At 47.9% G+C, this 18,311-nt stretch overlaps 1 protein-coding gene across 5 annotated transcripts in view; it reads left to right on the plus strand.

Annotated features, from left to right (window-relative positions):
* IL17RE (interleukin 17 receptor E) overlaps nt 1-18,311 on the plus strand; it is a 51,764-nt gene that overhangs the window by 8,101 nt on the left and 25,352 nt on the right. For 3 of the 5 annotated variants that reach the window (XM_053299845.1, XM_053299846.1, XM_053299847.1), the window contains 2 exons: nt 15,936-16,085; nt 17,720-17,823. In XM_053299845.1, the coding sequence (XP_053155820.1) occupies nt 17,806-17,823 (18 nt within the window). In that variant the 5' untranslated portion in view covers nt 15,936-16,085; nt 17,720-17,805. Of the gene's footprint in view, nt 1-7,575; nt 10,536-15,935; nt 16,086-17,719; nt 17,824-18,311 lie in introns of those variants that run through there. The other 2 variants (XR_008316982.1, XM_053299844.1) reach the window with 2 other exon arrangements.

Raw genomic sequence — 18,311 nt, forward strand, 5'->3', positions numbered from 1 at the left:
GCTGCACCATGGTTTTGTATAGGGCATTATAATATTAGCATTATTATAATATTAGCAGTTTTATTTTCAATGATTCCAAGCATGGAATTGACCTTTTTCACAGCTGCCGCACATTGAGCCAACACTTTCAATGAGCCACAACCCCAAGATCTCTCTCCTGGGCAGTCACTGTCAGCTCAGACCCCATCAATTTATATGTTAAGTTGGGTTTTTTTGCCCCATTATGCATCACTTTACACTTGCTAACACTGAACCAGATTTGCCAGTTTGGAGAGATCCTTTTGGAGCTCCTCACAATCTTGTGGATTTCACTGTTTTCCATCAATTTACCCAGATCAGACATTAAGTTAACTGGCCTATAATTTCCCAGATCCCCCCCAGATCCCTGTTTGAAAATTGGTGTTACATTGGCTATTACTTTGCATTATAGCTATATTCACATGTTATATTCAACACTGGTACAATGAGTGTACAGTGTACACGGGTATGTGGCTTTTTAGTTTAGGAAAAAGACAACAGAAGGGAGATCTGATAGAGGTCTATAAAATCATGCATGGTGTGGAGAAAGTTAATAGAGATAAATTTTTCTCTTTCTCTCATAATACTAAAACCAGGGGTCTTGCAATGAAACTGACTGCCAAGAAATTAGGACTGACAAAAGGAACTACTTTTTCATACAATGCATAACTAACCTGTGGAATTCTCTGCCACAAGATGTGGTGACAGTAGTTGTTTGCATGTTATGTGGAACACAAGTCCAGCTGTACATGTCCTATCTGCAGCCTGCATTTGAAGGGGTCAGTACCCAGGTTCACTTTTAAAATGTACACAGTTACAGTCATTCATACAAAAACATGTACATATGCACAGACATTGATTGCAGGTGCAACATAATATCTGAACAGGGTTATTCTCTAAAACTAAACTTATATGAGATAAATCTCCTACCAACAGCTCCTTTTCAAAATCTAAGCTACTTTTCAAGATGCGTAAGACCAGCTTATACCTTTAGTGGAATCAAGTGGGGAAAGCTTCCCCCACTACCAATGGCATCACTTCAGAGACTGCAAATGTGTGTGGTGGGCTGTGTGTCTTAATGAACTCCCCAGGAAACTTGAAAGTACTCGTGGAACAAACTCCTCATACACAGAATGCTAGCATTTGGGGGGAAAGGCTGCCTGGAAAGGCTAACCCTTTCCCCAAACAGAGAAACATAAGAACATAGGAAGCTGCCATATACTGAGTCAGACCATTGGTCTATCTAGCTCAGTGTTGTCTTCACAGACTGGCAGCAGCTTCTCCAAGGCTGCAGGCAGGAATCTCTCTCAGCCCTATCTTGGAGATGCCAGGGAGGGAACTTGAAACCTTCTGCTCTTCCCAGAGTGGCTCCATCCCCTAAGGGGAATATCTTACAATGCTTACACATCAAGTATCCCATTCATTTGCAACCAGGGTGGACCCTGCTTAGCTAAGGGGACAAGTCATGCTTGCTATCACAAGATCAGCACTCCTCTTCAAAACTAGCAAACATGCTAGTTTTGTACAAACAAGGAGTTTTTCATCTGTGTGGGAGCATTCAGACATGCAGCCTGAAGTGATTCCATGTGGGAAAAGGTTTGCTACCTGATTCTGCTAAGAATGATTTCTCGTGATGTGCCACTTAGAGCCTTCTTGAACCTCTCTCCTGCTGTTGGTGCACATGTGTAAAGGACAGAAATGCCATTTCAAATGGGCCAGTATCAGATTTAAAATCCACTGATGGGCATCTAGGAAGGTGGATTAACACCTTAAATCTAATTATTTCAACCTTCCCGCATTTTTTGTGTCACCTGTGAACAGATGCATGCAGTCTTTCAAAAAGGCTTTTTAGTCCACAATTTTTCCATAGCGTGGTTGTGAACAGTTGGGAATGGCCTTTTCACATTTTAATCTTTCCTCCCTGTGGGTGAGTGTCTCTTTGGTCACTGTTAACGGGTATATTGTGGTTCCCTTCGTTCCTTCTCCTTTTCCATGACTATGGTGGCCATCTGCCACATGGCTACTTATTTATCCCTCACCGCACCTGTCTGGACTCTCATGAGACTGACAAGACTGAGGAAATGTCTTGTCAATTCATCTGGTGCCCTGTCAGCAGCTTTCAAAACAAAACAAAACTGAAGAAACGCTATGTGGTCACTCACTGGTGCACATATAACGTCCATGCCCTTTTGAAGAACAAACAAAAGCTAGACTGATTAAGCTGACTGGGTTCCTCCTCCACAGCCTTGTTCATTTCACAAGCACTCTGAGAAGAGGAACATAGGAACATAGGAAACTACCATTTACTGAGTCAGACCATTGGTCTATCTAGCTCAGTATTGCCTTCACAGACTGGCAGCGGCTTCTCCAAGGTTACAGGCAGGAATCTCTCTCAACTCTATCTTGGAGATGCCAGGGAGGGAACTTGGAACCTTCTGCCTTTCCCAGAACGGCTTCATCCCCTGAGGGGAATATCTTGCAGTGCTCACACAACAAGTCTCCCATTCAGATGCAACCAGGGCAGACCCTGCTTAGCTATGGGGACATGCTTGCCACCACAAGACCAGCTCTCCTCTCCTAAGAGCATTAGGTAAAACTGACACGGCATTGCTCCAACTTCACACATCTCACAGATAACCAGGAAATGGCAGTAGGTCAGGTAATGTTCAGGGGGAGGTGGTGTGTTAACACACATTCAAGCTGTCACCAACCACGTGAGCACAGGATTGCATCCAGGGCAAGTCGCAGGGCAGTTTGGGCCAACATCTGGGTAAGCAAGGGTGAGAAGACCTATTCCTACACAAACGAGACATTTCAATGTGGTGACATTTAAAGCGGAAAAGCGTAATGAGGCTTTTCTCGCAAGCAGCCAAGACTGGGCTAGGGCAGCTAAGCCTGGGCTTAGCTGCCCATAGGAACCTGCAGGAGTCCACTGGCTCCTGGCAGCGCCTTGGCACCAAACCCGCCTAGGGAGCCTGCCTCTTGAGCTCCTGGTTAAGGGAGTTCACCTCTTGAACGAGGTTAAGGGAGTGAGCTCTCCCTTAACCCTGTTTACCTGACCATGTGGCATTCAGCCGGCGCTGAAACACTGACACCTGTCGCTGGGGGGAGCCCCAGAATGCACAGCATACTGGCGTGTTGCATTGTGGGATTTCCAGGGGCCGGGATGACGCATCCCAGCCTCCACGCTGCCAGGGGCAGTGGCGGAGCATCTGGGTGTGCAAACCACGCGCCCAGCACTAGGGGTGTGCATGGTCTGGTGCACCCCCTGTCCAGCATGAGGGGGACTGTTGCTTTAAGCGGGGTGGTGGTAGTACTTACCCCCCCGCTGCTCTTCCCCCTCCGGCGCTGTGTCATTTGAAAAAATCTTCTTGGGGTGGCAGAGTTCCTCTGCCGCCCCTGCCCCCGTCGTTGTTTGTAAAGCCTTCAAAGAGACGAGCGCTAGCGGTGTGCGTGCGCGGCGTGTGCGCTTGTCTCTGACGCTGCTGCGCGCGCGTGCTGCGCAGGGTGCATGTGCGCCGCTAGCGCTCGTCTCTTTGAAGGCTTTACAAACAACGACGGGGGCAGGGGCGGCAGAGGAACTCTGCCGCCCCAAGAAGATTTTTCAAATGACACAGCGCCGGAGGAGGAAGAGCAGCGGGGGTGGGGGGTTTAAGTACTACCACCCCCCGCTTAAAGCAACAGTCCCCCGCCCATCCGGACCTCCGGAGCGGTCCGGCGGTCTTTTGAATTGTGCCAGACCGAACCATGCACACTCCTACACAGCACTGACAGGATGATTGTCTGCGGGGGAGATAAGCATTCCAAGACTTCTTCTGTGCTCATCCTCATGCTTGATCGTGAGAAAGGCCCCAATGTGTGAACGGTGGTCAGGAGTACTAACAGATTTAGGGGGAAATATGTGGACTGTATAAAATGAGCCTTAGTTTGCAGAGAAGCTGAGATGTTTTGCATGTACATCTATTGTAATTACGGATATTAGAGTACAGGGTCACCGATATCTGGCCTTGAAGAGAACTCCTGACTTAAAAAAAACACATAACAGTTGAATCGCAGCAAGGCATTGACCAGGCTGTACTGCTCTCATCAGTGTTCCCATTAATGATGGGGAACGAAAACTTACTTTGTACTATTCCTGTGTACAGAAACGTGAACGGCGTTCTGTGCCTTCAGCACACACTCCCTTGGTTAGAGCTGACAACCCACCTCTTGCACAACCCTCCTTAACAGCATTTAGGATTGCCAACTTTTCAAGTGATCCCTGTTCCTGTGTCATTAACAGGAGTTTGGGCTGCAGCAGTTCCATGCTGTGAACAGCTTCACCAGGGAGTTATTTACACATGGCTTCATGCTGCGGGGTAAATGTTGAGCGAAGCTACTTAGAATTACACTCGCAGCATTGAGGGAAGCAGCTGCTCCACTCTGCTCTCAGGTTTGCTTTTGATGCAAGTTCACATGGCATGCCTATGTGTTTTCCTTCTAGCCAATTGTGGTGTGTGTGTGGGGAGAGATTACTAAAGAACTACATCTGCATTTGTAAAGAGAGTATCCCTCTTATCATGCTAATGATTCTACATCAGTGCCTCTCCCTATTTGCTCCAGCATTTTCAGAAAAAGTTGCTTAAAAGCAGCATTTAAAAAACAAAATACCTCGAGATAAGCTAGAATTCACAAGACAAAGCCCGATTTGTGTGTGGAGTGGGTCCAAGGATCTCGAAGGGACTTTGGGGTCAGTTTGGCTGGTGTGTGAACGCACACACTCTCTCCGGAAGGAGATTCAGTGTAGAAGCCCTGTGTATAAAGCCTCCTGCTGATTTCAGCACATCAAGCTGCTGCTAAAGGCATGGGAGCAGGACAGCTTCTAAAAATGTCCATTGCTACTCCCAAACAGCTGCATCTTAGGAAGCTGCCTTATACCAAGTCAGACTATTGGTCCATCTAGCTCAGTATTGTCTACATTGACTGGCAGCAACTTTTTCAAGGTTTTAGGCAGGAGCCTTTCCCAGCCCTACATGGAGACGCCAGGGATTGAGCCTGGGACCTTCTGCATGCGCTGGGGCAGGGGAGGGCTGGGGGGGGAGTGTCACGAGCTCACTCGACGGAAGACGCTGGCCAGAGATATATGATACAGTAGCCAGTAGCTCAGGTTTCAGTTTTATTTCTAAATAGGCAGGTTTAACAGTCTCACCAGGGATACAGGAGTGAGAAGCCCAGATTCCAAAGTCCCAATCTCTCCGACAGAGGCTCAGGCGGATTTGACGTGTCGTTTCCAGCAGTTGTTCAAGGCACAGGCTGCCCGATTTATAGTCAGCAGCCACATGCCCTTAATCAACACTCCACCCCCTCCAGCTGCCACAGATTCAATCCAGCTCCTGCTGCCTCCTTGCGAGCCGATGACTCCTCCGTAATTCCCTCACCTGTTGCTGACGCTTTCCCCATCTGCATCCTCAAGGAGATAGTGGCTGTTCAAACCCTGGCTCAGATCTTGACCCTTCTCTCCAAAGATCACCGGGCCCTGCTGACCCCTCCTGCGCCAACTCACCCTGGCCTGTCTCAGTTACCTCCCCATTCACATCACTGGCCTGCTCCTCCTCAGGTGCCTCCCCGCCTTCTAGTAAGTTGCCTGCCCCACACTCCTCTCCAGTCTCCTCGAGTGGGGGCATGACAGGGGGGAGGCAGAAGCTTACCTGCCTTTGCCCAACACAATTCGAGCCCGTAGAGGGCTCCACCATTCGTGCGCCCACACGAGCAGCACAGCACCGACCAGGATGGCAAGCGGGAGGTGAGGAGAAGACAGCCCAGCCAGCAGATATCCCACAATGCACTGCTCAAGCTGCGGTGCACTGGGATATCCCTGGCTGCTGGTATGCTATTCCCCCCCACCCGGCTCTCTCCAAAAGGAGCTGTCAGCAGCTGCTTCTCCAGCAATTGCAGTGCCTCCGCTACTAATAGCAATTTTTGGTCCCTCACTATTTACCTTTGTACGGTATTTTTCTATTCTACTTTCTATCAGGCGTGCATCCCGCTTTGTTGCCATCTCCACACGACTGGGCAGTGAGGTAGGAGGCACATGCGTGTCCTCCTACCTCACTTTTAGCCTGGGTTTCAAGCCCAGGCTACCCAGTGGTAGAGCACCAGGATTGGGAGGGATCCCAGGGGACTCCTCATGACTAGCCCTAAAGGGCTAGCACTGCCCTACCCAGGTAGGGCTGGTCATGAGAACAATCCCCTTGAGTTAAGGGCTGCCACTTTTAAAAAAAAAACACCAAAAAATTACTTTCAGGGTTTTCCTGCTGTTAACTACTACATGACTGATAAAAGTTAACAAACTCATATTGTCGACCACCAAATGTTCATGTCAGGAAAAGCAGAATCTGTTGAATTTCTTCCTTTCCCGCACAACTGATAATGTTCAGAACAGATAAGACACAAAAGCCCTGCCAGAGGGGAAAAGATAACTATCCTCTAATGCTTCCTCTTTAGCAATAAGTATTTACATAGGTTCAGAAACACTAAACTTTAAAAACAAACAAACAAACCCCATTTGGTGGCGACTCAGAGGCGGGCCTTCTCTGCAGCTGGGCTGTGGAATGCACTCCCGGCAGAAATCCGCAACCTGAGTTCGTTATTGGCCTTCTGGAGAGCCCTTAAAACCCATTTGTTTGGCTCGGCCTTCCAGGGTTTTAAAACTGTTTTAAAACTGTAAAGGTTTGGCCTGGTTTTCCAGGGTTTTAAAAACTGTTTTGTTTTAATAATGCTTTTATGTTGTTTTTACAGTTTTTTATTTTAACAGTTAATTGGTTTTAGTTTTATTTTAATGTAGAATAAAACTAAAACTAAAATAAAACTACCCCTGAGCCATTTTTGTAAGGGTGGTATAGAAATAAAATCAAATAAATAAATAAATAAATAAATAAATAAGGTAAGCCCAATCAAATACATAAATAAATAAAATAAACCCAGCTAACTTTGGCCATATTCACATAAACTGCTATTTCAAGATTCCATATTAAGACTCCATAACATGGTTTAATTACCCAAACTGTGTATATACGTGAGGAAAATGACTGTTTTTAGACATTACTGCAGTCAAGCAATTATTCAGCAGTACCTGCCTTACCACTGTACGTTTCTCACATATTTTCATAAAGGAGCACATTCCTCACATTTTCCTTCTGAGATAGCAATAGCAATAGCACTTACATTTATATACCGCTCTATAGCTGGAGCTCTCTAAGCGGTTTACAATGATTTTTTTTTTTTTTTAGCATATTGCCCCCAACATTCTGGGTACTCATTTTACCGACCTCGGAAGGATGGAAGGCTGAGTCAGCCTTGAGCCCCTGGTCAGGATCAAACTCGTAACCTTCTGGTTACAGGGCAGCAGTTTTACCACTGCGCCACCAGGGGCTCTATATTGAGCTACCACTTTTCCTTCTGGCAGAGTACTTGTGCCTGCAATAGCTGTGTGGCAGACAGAAATTAAACAGGAGAAGCTTCCCCTTCCATGCTGGGAAACGTTGCATATGTGTGTGTTTCTGCCTGTCATCCAGTTGTTAAAGACAGTTTTTATCCCCTGTGGTGAGTTTATTTCTTCTTTGGAGTGGAAGGCAACCCCCTGAACAGGGATTGTATAGGAGCCACTCGAAATATTTTCACAAACAATTCAGGAGCAACTAGCCGACCCTGCACAGAGCATCTGTGCGCTCTTTGGGGCCGGCGGTTACATCTCCCCCCCCCCGTTCTGCCCCAGTCTCCACTTCTTGACCATGGCTGGCCCGTGCCAGGCCCAGCCGCCTCTCCTCCCCACCGCCACCTCTGCCTCCCCGCACTTTCTTTCCCCCCTCCTGGGTCTTGCCTCCACGGCCGGGCTGGGCCCGCCACCACCTTTGGCTCCGCAGCCGGGCCTGCCACCACCGCAGCGACCAATCCTCCTGGGTGTACCTCAGCCAATCAGCTGCCGCCGCCCAGCCAATCAGCTGGGCACCAGTACGCAAATTCTAAGGCGCACCCAGGAGAATTAAATATACAGATTTTATGGATCCTCAGGCAAGAGAAGTACAGGAGGCCACAGGGGTTCCATTCTTGCCTATAGGCGTGAATACAGAAACTGAATAATGGAACATTGAATCAATGGGAGGGGGTGGAGTTTAGGGTCCTAACCAAAATAACAAGGACCCAAAAAAAAAGAAAAAAGCAAGGGATGGGAAGAGAAATAAGAGAAGAAAGGATAGTACCTTATTCTCCAGCAATGCTCCCCCAAACCCCCTAAACAGTTGGATATTTGCCTTTAAGAGAGAGAGAGAGATACAAAATGGCTCTCTGCTGGAAAATGGCAGCCGTAAATGACATCGGAATTCATTTCCTGTCACTCAAAACTGTGGATAGGAGAATTTCACCTATTTTTCTACCTGCAGATAATGAAACTGGGTGTCTAAGACCCAATCGCAGAAACGCGAAATCGCGGATATGGAGTCCGTGGATAATGGGGACCACCTGTACTTATGCTCAGGTTCAAGCAGAGAGGCCTATGTCTGGTTGCGTACCATGGCAACAATAACACTCAGTTTATGAGCGGGGTTTCAGTAATGTTTTTTTGCAGAGCTGTTACATAATCAGAGGCACTTCTCTATATGTGACGACGGCAGAGACCGCCCTCATATGCACAGAGGAAACCACATCTGTAGGCCACGACCCAATCTGCCCTTGATGAGAACAGGAGTTAAAGGAGGCTTGCACGTTGCCATTTTCCTGTGGAAAGAACCAACTCTAGGTGACCGGGCAGGGATGTGTTGCAAAACTAGATCCAGTGTGGTTTTAGGCAGTAAATGACTAATACAGGAATGTTTGGCAGGAAGGCAAATAGCTTCTGGGGTTTTTGCTAGGCCAAGCTAAAGCAAGTTAAGGGTTTGTTAAAGTGAACCAAACTGTTCAAGTGAAGGTGCTGACGATGGCATCCAAATGCATTGGCTTAGTATGTCTTAGAGCCCAGATGCCCCCGTCTTTTATCATTTCACCACCATTGGATACCACCAGGGTAGACCTTCCATGAGGCAAGGTGAGGCAGTGGCCTCAGGTGGCAGATTTTTGGGGCACCAGCTGGGCAGCTAGATGCCCCCTGCCACCATTGGAGCAGCTCTTCAGGACTGATTGGAAAGTGTGCAAGAAGCATGAGGAGAGGAGGCTGCTGGCAACCTGTTGTCCTCCTCCGTGTCTCCTTACCACTTTCAGAGCTTGCCCAAGTTTGTTTTGAAAAGGGGTTGGTTCCCACCAGAGGCAGAGGGTAAGACAGCATTTTGGTGCCTGCCCTCCATCATGGTAGTGCTTTGGACCACCCCAGGTACCACGGATTTCTTCAGAAAAAAACATTAGCAGAGCTCTTCTGGATCTGACAACATATCCATTTAGTCTCCCATCCTATTCTGAACATCACTCAAAGGTTTATGGGAAACCCACAAACAGGACATTCCCCTGCTGCTCTCCCCACCATCCCTTAACCAATAGTCTTCAGAGGAATCCCACCTCTGAGCCTGACGGTTCCATTTAGCTGTCATGACAAACAGCCATGGACAGACCTCTCCTCCATTCATTAGTCTCATACCATGTTAAAGCCATCTAAGCCAGTGCCCATCACCACATCTTGTGGCAGTGAATTCCATAGCTCAGTTGTGTGAAGACATACCTCCTTTGCCTTTTATCACCTTTGGACCAGGCAGGCACTGAAAGACATCTGTGAAATCTGCACCCCCTCCCCCCCTATCTGTGTTTAGGGAGGAGGAATTCTCCAGATAACTTTCCACCCTCTCACCCTTGAACTATAGGCACGGGCATTTGCCTCAGAGTTGAGGGAGGAGGAACATATTTTTAGTCCATTCCTTTATCAGCGGGAGCCAAAAGCCTGAGCTCCTCTCCAGAAGTCCATCAGACCAATAAACCTCATCCCTGCTGATCCTCTCATCTTCGGCAGCCCCTGCCTTAAATAAAGCCCTACATTTAGGACACCCCTCCCCGCTTGCTCCTTCTTCCCTGGCCAGGCAAGTGGATTGGTCACCCAGTCCCTGGTTTCCAAAGGGGAGTTGTTCTCCAACTCCACCCCCTTCATGAGCCTTTCTGCAGCCGTTTGCAGCTGTGGAGCTGAAATCATTACTATTCCCTCTCCACCATTCTGATGCCTCTTGGGCTGCCCCCTGCCCATCCCCCAGCAGCTGTTGCACGTCCCTCCGAGCCCTTCCCGACTCCTGAAACGTAATTACTGGGGTTATCCTGACGTCTGGAACCCCCTGTTTCTCCTAGCATCCTGCCATTTGACTGGGTAAACAGCCCTGTACTGGAGGGTAGGAAATCCCGACACCCCCTTTGCAGCATTGAATGTGGTGCAGGCTGCCTGTCGGCTTCTACCCAAGCAATTCCTCTCCTCCAGCTGCAGAGCTGTAACATAGTGGAGAGACCTGGATTCCACTTTCCCCTGCTAACCATGTGTCCTTCTCTCTTGTTGTTACAGGAATGCAAAACCTATGGTGAGTAACTTATACACTATTACATAAACATGCTACTACTACATGTGCCTGTTGTGGATGCTGTGGGAGGGAAGCAATTGCGGGGAGAGGTGACGGAAAGGAAAGCGGGGGAGGGAGATTTTGGAACTCCTGAACTCTAGGATGTGGTTGTGCACATGGAGAGCAAGAAGGGCACTAATCTGTTTTGCAGAGATTAGTCACAGAGATTCAGAGAGGGCCAGTTTATACAATCAGGTTTTTCTGGACTGTGCTACTTCTGGTCACAGCAACTACATGTATGAAAACTCCTTCATTAGGGGAAAAGGCCCTCTCTGCATATAGAGAAAGTGTGTGTCAGGAAGGAGGGTAGACTGAACTTTGTATTTGCATGGAGTGCCTTTCATGGGGCAGTGGGGAGGGAAACATTCAAATATGCAGCCCTCCATCTTGCAGCCTGAAGTGGTGCGTTCCAGGAAAAATGTTGCTCCTTATTCTGCCAGTTGTAAAAACCAACCCTCCGAGCAGTGGTTCACAACCAGGGTTCCTCCAGGGTGCTGGGAGTTGCAGTTCAGCAACATCTGGAGGGACTAGGGATGTGCGTTTCGTTTCGGATACAAAACGTTTTGTGCACAAAACAGGCCGTTTCGGCTGTTTTGTAGCCAAAACAAAACACCCAATGCTCAAAACAGAAAATTTTGTAGCCAAAACAAAACATCCCTGTTTTGGATACAAAATGTTTTGTTGTTTCGGCTGTTTTGGAACTCCATTTTGCAATCGCAAAAAGTCTTTCTCCTTCAGTCTCCATTTTGAGTTTTGACATCTGTTTGAATTTCCAGCCCACAGACTGGCCAGCAAAAGCATGGACTGATCTGCTGGCAATTGCCTCCTTATTCCTTTTAAGCAAATTTAAGGGTAGAATTCACCCTCATTGGCTAGTGGGGCAGTGTGCATTTACCCTCATTGCCCAGTGGGGAAGTGTGCATTTCATTGTTGTTGTTTCACACTGTTGTGTGTAGATCAACTGCATTTTGGGTGGGAGGGATGTGGATGTGCATGACCTTTGGAAATCTGCCTGATTTTTTCCCAAAGCTCTGCTGTTAATGTGTGATGTTGATGTCATTTGGGGTGGATTCGGGGCAGAAAGGGGGCTTTGGGGGCAGAAGAGTGGTTCAAGTGGTAGTGCCCCAATGGGTGCCTGCTGCCACCCAGATTCCAAAGGAATTGAGAAAAGGGCTGGTTTTTAAAGAATTTCTGAAGTTGACGTGTCTTTGGGGCAGAAAGGGGGCCTGAGGGGCAAAACAGTGGGTTGGGTGGCAATGCTCCAAGGGGTGCCTGCCACTTGCCCTATTCCAAAGGAATAGGGCAAAAGGCTGATTTCTTAGGAATTGTTGAAGTTTACGCTTCTTTAAGGTTCCCCCCACAGGGAATAAAGGAGGTTTCAGAAGACCCATAACTCCACCTGGGGGGCACTGGGGTAGCCGGGAACGAGTGGTGGTGTAGTGCACACAGGGTGCCAACCACCCCCATGGGTTGCTAACCCATGGGGTGCTTGGTTATGTTGTTTCTGAGGTGTTCTGAGTATATATTCTCTGGTAGCATATGAGATTTTCAATGACAAACCATGAATCCACTCTCATATGCTACCAGAGAATCTGAATCTACACTCAAACATCTCAGAAACAACAGAACCCAGTACCCCATGGGTTAGCAACCCATGGGGGTGGTTGGCACCCTATGTGCTCTACACCACCACTCGCTCTGGGCCACCCTGGTGCCTCCCAAGTGCAGTTATGGGGCAGGAATTATGGTCCATCATTCCCTATGGGGAAGAACTTTACAGACGTGCAAACTTCATTACATCTTTAAAAATCAGCCCTCTGCCCAATTCCTTTGAAATAATTCTGGCAGCTTTCTTGCCCCCACTGGGCACTACCACCCACCCTACTCTGCTTTGAGACACCCCTTTTCCCCCCAACATGAAGCTATACTTTTGCTGAAACCTCCATTCTTCCCTATGGGAAAAATCCTATACTTCAAAAATTCACCAAAAACCAGCCCTTTGCCCAATTCCTCTGAAATTTGGGTGGTAGTTTCCACCCATTGGGCACTACCACCCCCACCCACTAGTTTTCCCCCGGGGCCATTTTTCAAAATCCAAAACGTTTCGGATTTGGATTTTGCAGTTTCGAACAAAGAACAAAATTGGGGTGTTTTGGATTGGCTGATTTCGAACAAAGAACAAAACGGGGGTGTTTTGGATTCGGGCCAAAAACAAAACAGAAAAACAAACAAAACGCACAACCCTAGGAGGGACCCAGATTGGAAACCACTGCCTTAGAGGCTGGATTCTGCATGCTGGGACTGCACAGTGTTCCAGGTTGGCACTAGAGGGCGCTAGAAGTGGCACAGTCTCACATTTACATGGTAGGGTGGGCAAGAATTGCGATTCCAAACTTCAGGGGGCAAAAAGTTTCTCTTCTTGATGGAGAATGGATCTGGGTTCCAGGACTGGGTTTTTTTAATTAAAGGGAAGGAGAATGAGATGCAGCCTGATCCTATACATGTTTACTCAGACATAACTGCCACTGAGTTTAATGGGATTTCCTTCTTTGTAAGCATGCATAGAATTGTTGCCTGATTGGGCCAGCATTTGCCAGAAACAACACTTCTTTCTGGGATTCAGACAGGTCATGCAGTGTACTTGGCTAAATGCCCTGGGATCACAAGTTCCATACCCTTTTCAATGACTTCACATCATCATTGCCACCTTTTTACTTAGAGTTTTTTCTATAGCAGAACAATAGCACTGCCAGAAAGAATGTGGCATGGTTCATTTCCTGGGCTGGGCTCCCTCAGTTTCAACTCGTGTTTTACAGGAGCCAACAAAGTGAGGAGGGAAGAATGTTGGCTTTAGGATATGTGCCACTGAAGAGCACTTAATGGCTGGCTGGTGATATACAGGCCCTATAATGCAGGCTAGGAACCACTCCAAATAGACTTCCTTTATCCAGAGTGAGCATTGCACTTCACTCTCTACATGGCAAAGGAGAGGAGGTCATTGTGTCATAGTAGTTATTCAGAATTGTTAATTGCTTCAGGCTCTAAACCCACTTTGATGTGCTCCTGGGATAGGTAACAAGAGAGCCTGTGTGTTCCTATCCTATATAGTTTAATCAGTTCAGGACAGCATATTTATATTCTACTTTTCAGCAAAACGTTCACAAAGTGGTTTACATAGTAGAGAAATTGGGGGGGGGTGCTGTTCCCTGTCCTAAACAGGCTTCTAATGTTCACACACAGACACACACACACACACACACACACACACACACACACACACACCTGACAGCCAGTGGAGAGAAGCAATGTTGAGCTGAATAATAAGAGTTGTGCTTCTCCTAAGTGTAAGTATAAGAGAACCACTACTTGAAAGGTGCCTCTTTGCCCAGTTACAGGTATGATTTATGATTAACTTGTTTATCTTACCCCTCCTCCAAGGAGCTCAATATATCTTATTCCCATCCACTCCCTTTTATTCTCACAACAACCCTGGGGGTGAATTAGCATGAGAGAGTGGGGTCATATAGCCCAAGGTCATATAGAGCTTCTACTGAATTAGATCATTAGTCCATCTAGCTCAGTACAGTCTACACTGACTTAGCTGCATTTGGACGTAACATGAAAATGAAGTTGAAGAGGCCTCCGGTTTCAATTTGTGTACATCCAAATGCGTGCAACCGCAGTTTCATCTCCAAACGGACCACGGTTTCCCTCCCCAGACTCCTATTTGTACCTTCAGTTTGTAGTGAGTTTCACTGCCTCTACCTCCGGTTCTGCGGTGCCAGTGTTACATCCAAACGTGGCACCATGGTTTCGCTGCTTGGAACCGGAATTGAGGGAGGAAGCAACTCTCTCTGGCTGCTATTGGCTGCCAGGCTGTCCTTCAATCAAGAAGGAAGCCCAGGGAGCCAGTTCCTGCTCCTCTCTGCAGTCTTGCTGACTGCAAAGGGAGATCTCTCAGTTATGTCCAAATTCGGATGGGGGAGAGGGGAGTGGATCCATTGAACCTGCAGTTCTGCCTTAGTACAAATGTGACTCTCCAGTAATCTTTCTTCGCACTGTTTGAGAATGAAAGAAATCGAACCTGGGACCTTCCACATGCAAAGCAGGTGCCCTACGTGGCCCATCCTCCATGTCCATCTGGCTCCATCCTCAGCAGTCATCCAGTGAGCTTCATGGCTGAGCAAGGATTTGAAACTGGGTCTCTCCAGTCCAGTTCCACTACTCTAGGTCTAGCCACTTCCCACATTGGCTGATATAGTATGTCCAAAAGTCCATCTACTATGATGATGAGCATGGAAGGAAATGTTGCCACTCAGCCCAGGCAACACTTCAGACATTGGGCTCTTGCGCATGATCAGCCGTACTATTGCTATTTACTGCTTCTACTATTACAATTACTGCTGTTTATATAAAGCAAAGTAAAGTGTGCCGTCGAGTCGGTGTCGACTCCTGGCGACCACAGAGCCAAGTGGTTTTCTTTGGTAGAATACAGGAGGGGTTTACCATTGCCATATCCCGCGCAGTATAAGATGATGCCTTTCAGCATCTTCCTATTTTGCTGCCGCCCAATAAATGTGTACCCTATAGTTTGGGAAAACATACCAGTGGGGATTCAAACCGGCAACCTCTGGCTTGCTAGTCAAGTCATTTCCCCACTGCACCATTAGGTGGCTACTGTTTATATACCACTCTTCAATGAAAGTTCTCAAAACAGGTTACATAGAAAAATAAATATTACATAGATAAGATGCTCCCCTGTCACCAAAGGGCTTACCATCTAAAAAGAAACATAAGGTAGACACCAGCAACAGTCACTGGAGGGATGCTGTGCTGGGGTTGGATAGGGACAGCTGGACACAATTCTGAACAGAGAAATAGAGCCTCTGTTGGACTCTGCAAGCCCAGTACACCAATGGGAGCTGCAGTGGCGAGCTCGGAACCAGGAAGTCTGCCAAGAATTGGGAGAACCTTCCCACCATGCACTGCCTGGCCAGGTGGGAAACCCCCAGGCACAGCGCTCTCTCACAAACAAGGTGGCCGACATCTGGGACCTGAAAACACTGGGAAAAGCGAACACACGATCAACAAGCCTAGGTACCAGCGCCCCTGTTCTTCACTGACCTGGGTTAGGAAGTGAAAGTTAGAAGTAGGGTTACCTGGATTCAGACTACCAGGGCTTGGGGCATTTGCCCTGGTTCACATGAGCATGCAACCCTGGGTTAGAGGCAGACAACCCAGGTTTAGATGATCATGTGAAGAGACTTATTGAATGGGATGCTTGAAATGGGGGGGCGGGGGAAGCATCTAGGCCAAGTTGGCTTATGGAGTTTACATTAGTCTCCCTACTCTCTCCCACAGTGGACAGCACTCTGTCCAAACCCCGATGCCAGTGGAAGCCGCAGGAGGAACCAGCTCTGCCTGTGCCCACCCTTGCTTTAAGCACAGTTCAGCTCTGCCAACATGAATGCCAGACGTGTGTGCGTGTTTGCGTGGCTCTGAATGCTGCAGGTATGATGAGGCAGGGGGCGGGAAGCAGACTGCTAATTAGTGGTTAACTATGACAGGGTAGATTGGTAGGTTTCTCCTCTTCCTATCTCAGAAGAGTTCTGGGACATTTGGGATGTTGTATACCTGTCTTGTTCTTGCCTGTTTCTGAGAGAGCATATTCCCGAGGACACTGTTGCATACACGTGTGTGGAAGCTACACTTCTCTCTCTATTTTTAATTTAAAAAAAAATTTTTTTTTCAAATTCTGCAGCCAGGAAGTCAGTTCAAACTAGGTCAAAGTGTGTTTTTCTCGTTCTGTGTTTCAGTTTTCAGCTAATTTTGGGAAAGGAAGATGACATGGGGAGGAGTCATTTTTGACTTTTTGTCTATAGTCATAAGAACAGCCTTGCTGGATCAAACCCAAGGCCTCTCTAGTCCAGCATCCTGTTTCACACAGTGGCTCACCAGATGTCTCCGGGAAGCCCTCAGGCAAGAGCTGAGGGCATGCCCTCTCTCCTGTCACTCCACTGCACCTGGTATTGGGAGGCATCTCACTTCTGAAGCTGGAGGTGGTCTAAGCCCTCAGACTAGTAGCCTTTGATATACCATCAATGACCAGAAGCCCACTTTTTGGCTAAAAGCAGCCATGGGTGGGAGGTGGGGAGCATTTGGATTAGGGTTTTGGGAAGGATCTTTTCCTAACCCTTTTCTCCATGCCCTAGCTTTAGGTTTGATCCAACAGGTATCCCATGTTTTCCTTTCCAGGGGCCATTTGCAATGAGGATTTGGTAAGAGGAAGGGAAGTCAAACAGGATCTCCTCCAACTTTCTTTAACAAAATATAAACAAACAAAGCCCACCATAAAAACAAACAAATAAACAAACAAACATCAGGAGACGCTTCACACAAGCAGTGTGAAGTGCCAAAGGGAAGTCTGTGGGAGAGAATAGATTTGCCCGACCCTCCCCACAAATACTCACCATTCCCTGGGCAGGCGAATGGCTCACCCAGGCAGCTCCGCCCAGCAGCTCTGGGGGTTCAGCGCAGGGAAGTGCTGCCACGTGGCGCCCCACCCCCAGAGCTGCTGGGCAAGCTGCGGGAGAACCGCAGGCTAGCCAAACTGCTGCTTGTCTGGGTGTGAGTGCACGGTGCCTTACTGGGGGCCCCCCTCCCCCTGAGTGTGTCCCCCACAATCAAATAAATGAGATCAAGGGGATGCTTGCTTCCTTAACGTCATTTAACTAGGAGGCTACTTTGGCAGGTTTTACACCATGTGGCCAGTGGGATCAGCCGGAATCCTGGTGGTTCACACGAGCGTGCAAAACCAGGCTGGGCTCCCTTAGCTTGGTTTTGCACGCTTGTGTGAATAGCCTCCAGGAGTTGCATTCTTGCATCTCTGACTTCCTATCAAGTTTGGGCCTTAGTATCCCAGATTTCCTGCTAGAGAAGCATATTCTGTATATGTACAGCAAACCCATACATGTATAGAATACACACAACCTTGTAGGCATTGTGGAGGGCAGGGCCATCACTGCTTGGAGGGCAGCATTCTTCTGCCATTCTAAAGCAACATCTCACGAGAGGATTGCTTCAGAGATGACCTGTTGTGTTGGGCTGTCTTCAAGATTTCTCATACTTGCTTTTTCTTACTTTAGGGATTAAAGGGCTGGAGCTAGATTTCCTGGTACTACGTTCTAACCGCTCTGGCTGGCTTCAGGTCTTGAGGCGAAAAAAGCACCAGATGGCTATGGGAACCCTGGTTAGTTAACATTGGCCTCTTCATTCCAGACGGCACGTTGGGACTTGGGTTGGGATGTGCACCTCAGACCGCTCCTGTCCTGTCAGGGTTCCTAACAGCTGTGTGACAGGCAGAAATTCAGCAGGGCGCTTTCCAGACTAGACTCTACAATGGGGTCAGGGCATATCTCAGAAGTGTGCTTCCACACTTGCTGCGTTGTGACACCGCAGTCCCTACGCGGACAGCAGGGTGCCGTTCACATTTCCATTGCCTTGTTGCTAACTTAATTGCTGTAATATGGAGCAAGGATGTTGTATATCCGGCGTGAAAAAGTTGCTGTTTTTCGGGTTGTTAGTTGCTGTAAGACTGCTCCCCATGCTGTTTATGATCCGAATGCGACTTGCCTGAACGGAGGCATTTTGTTGATGATGAGCACCTAGTCTGGAAAGTGCCCAGGTAAAGTATCACCTTATTTCCGTTCTGGGAAAAGCAGTAGCTGTAGTATTTAG

The sequence above is a fragment of the Hemicordylus capensis genome, chromosome 2, assembly GCF_027244095.1.
Source record: "Hemicordylus capensis ecotype Gifberg chromosome 2, rHemCap1.1.pri, whole genome shotgun sequence".
Classification (NCBI taxonomy): Eukaryota; Metazoa; Chordata; class Lepidosauria; order Squamata; family Cordylidae; genus Hemicordylus; species Hemicordylus capensis.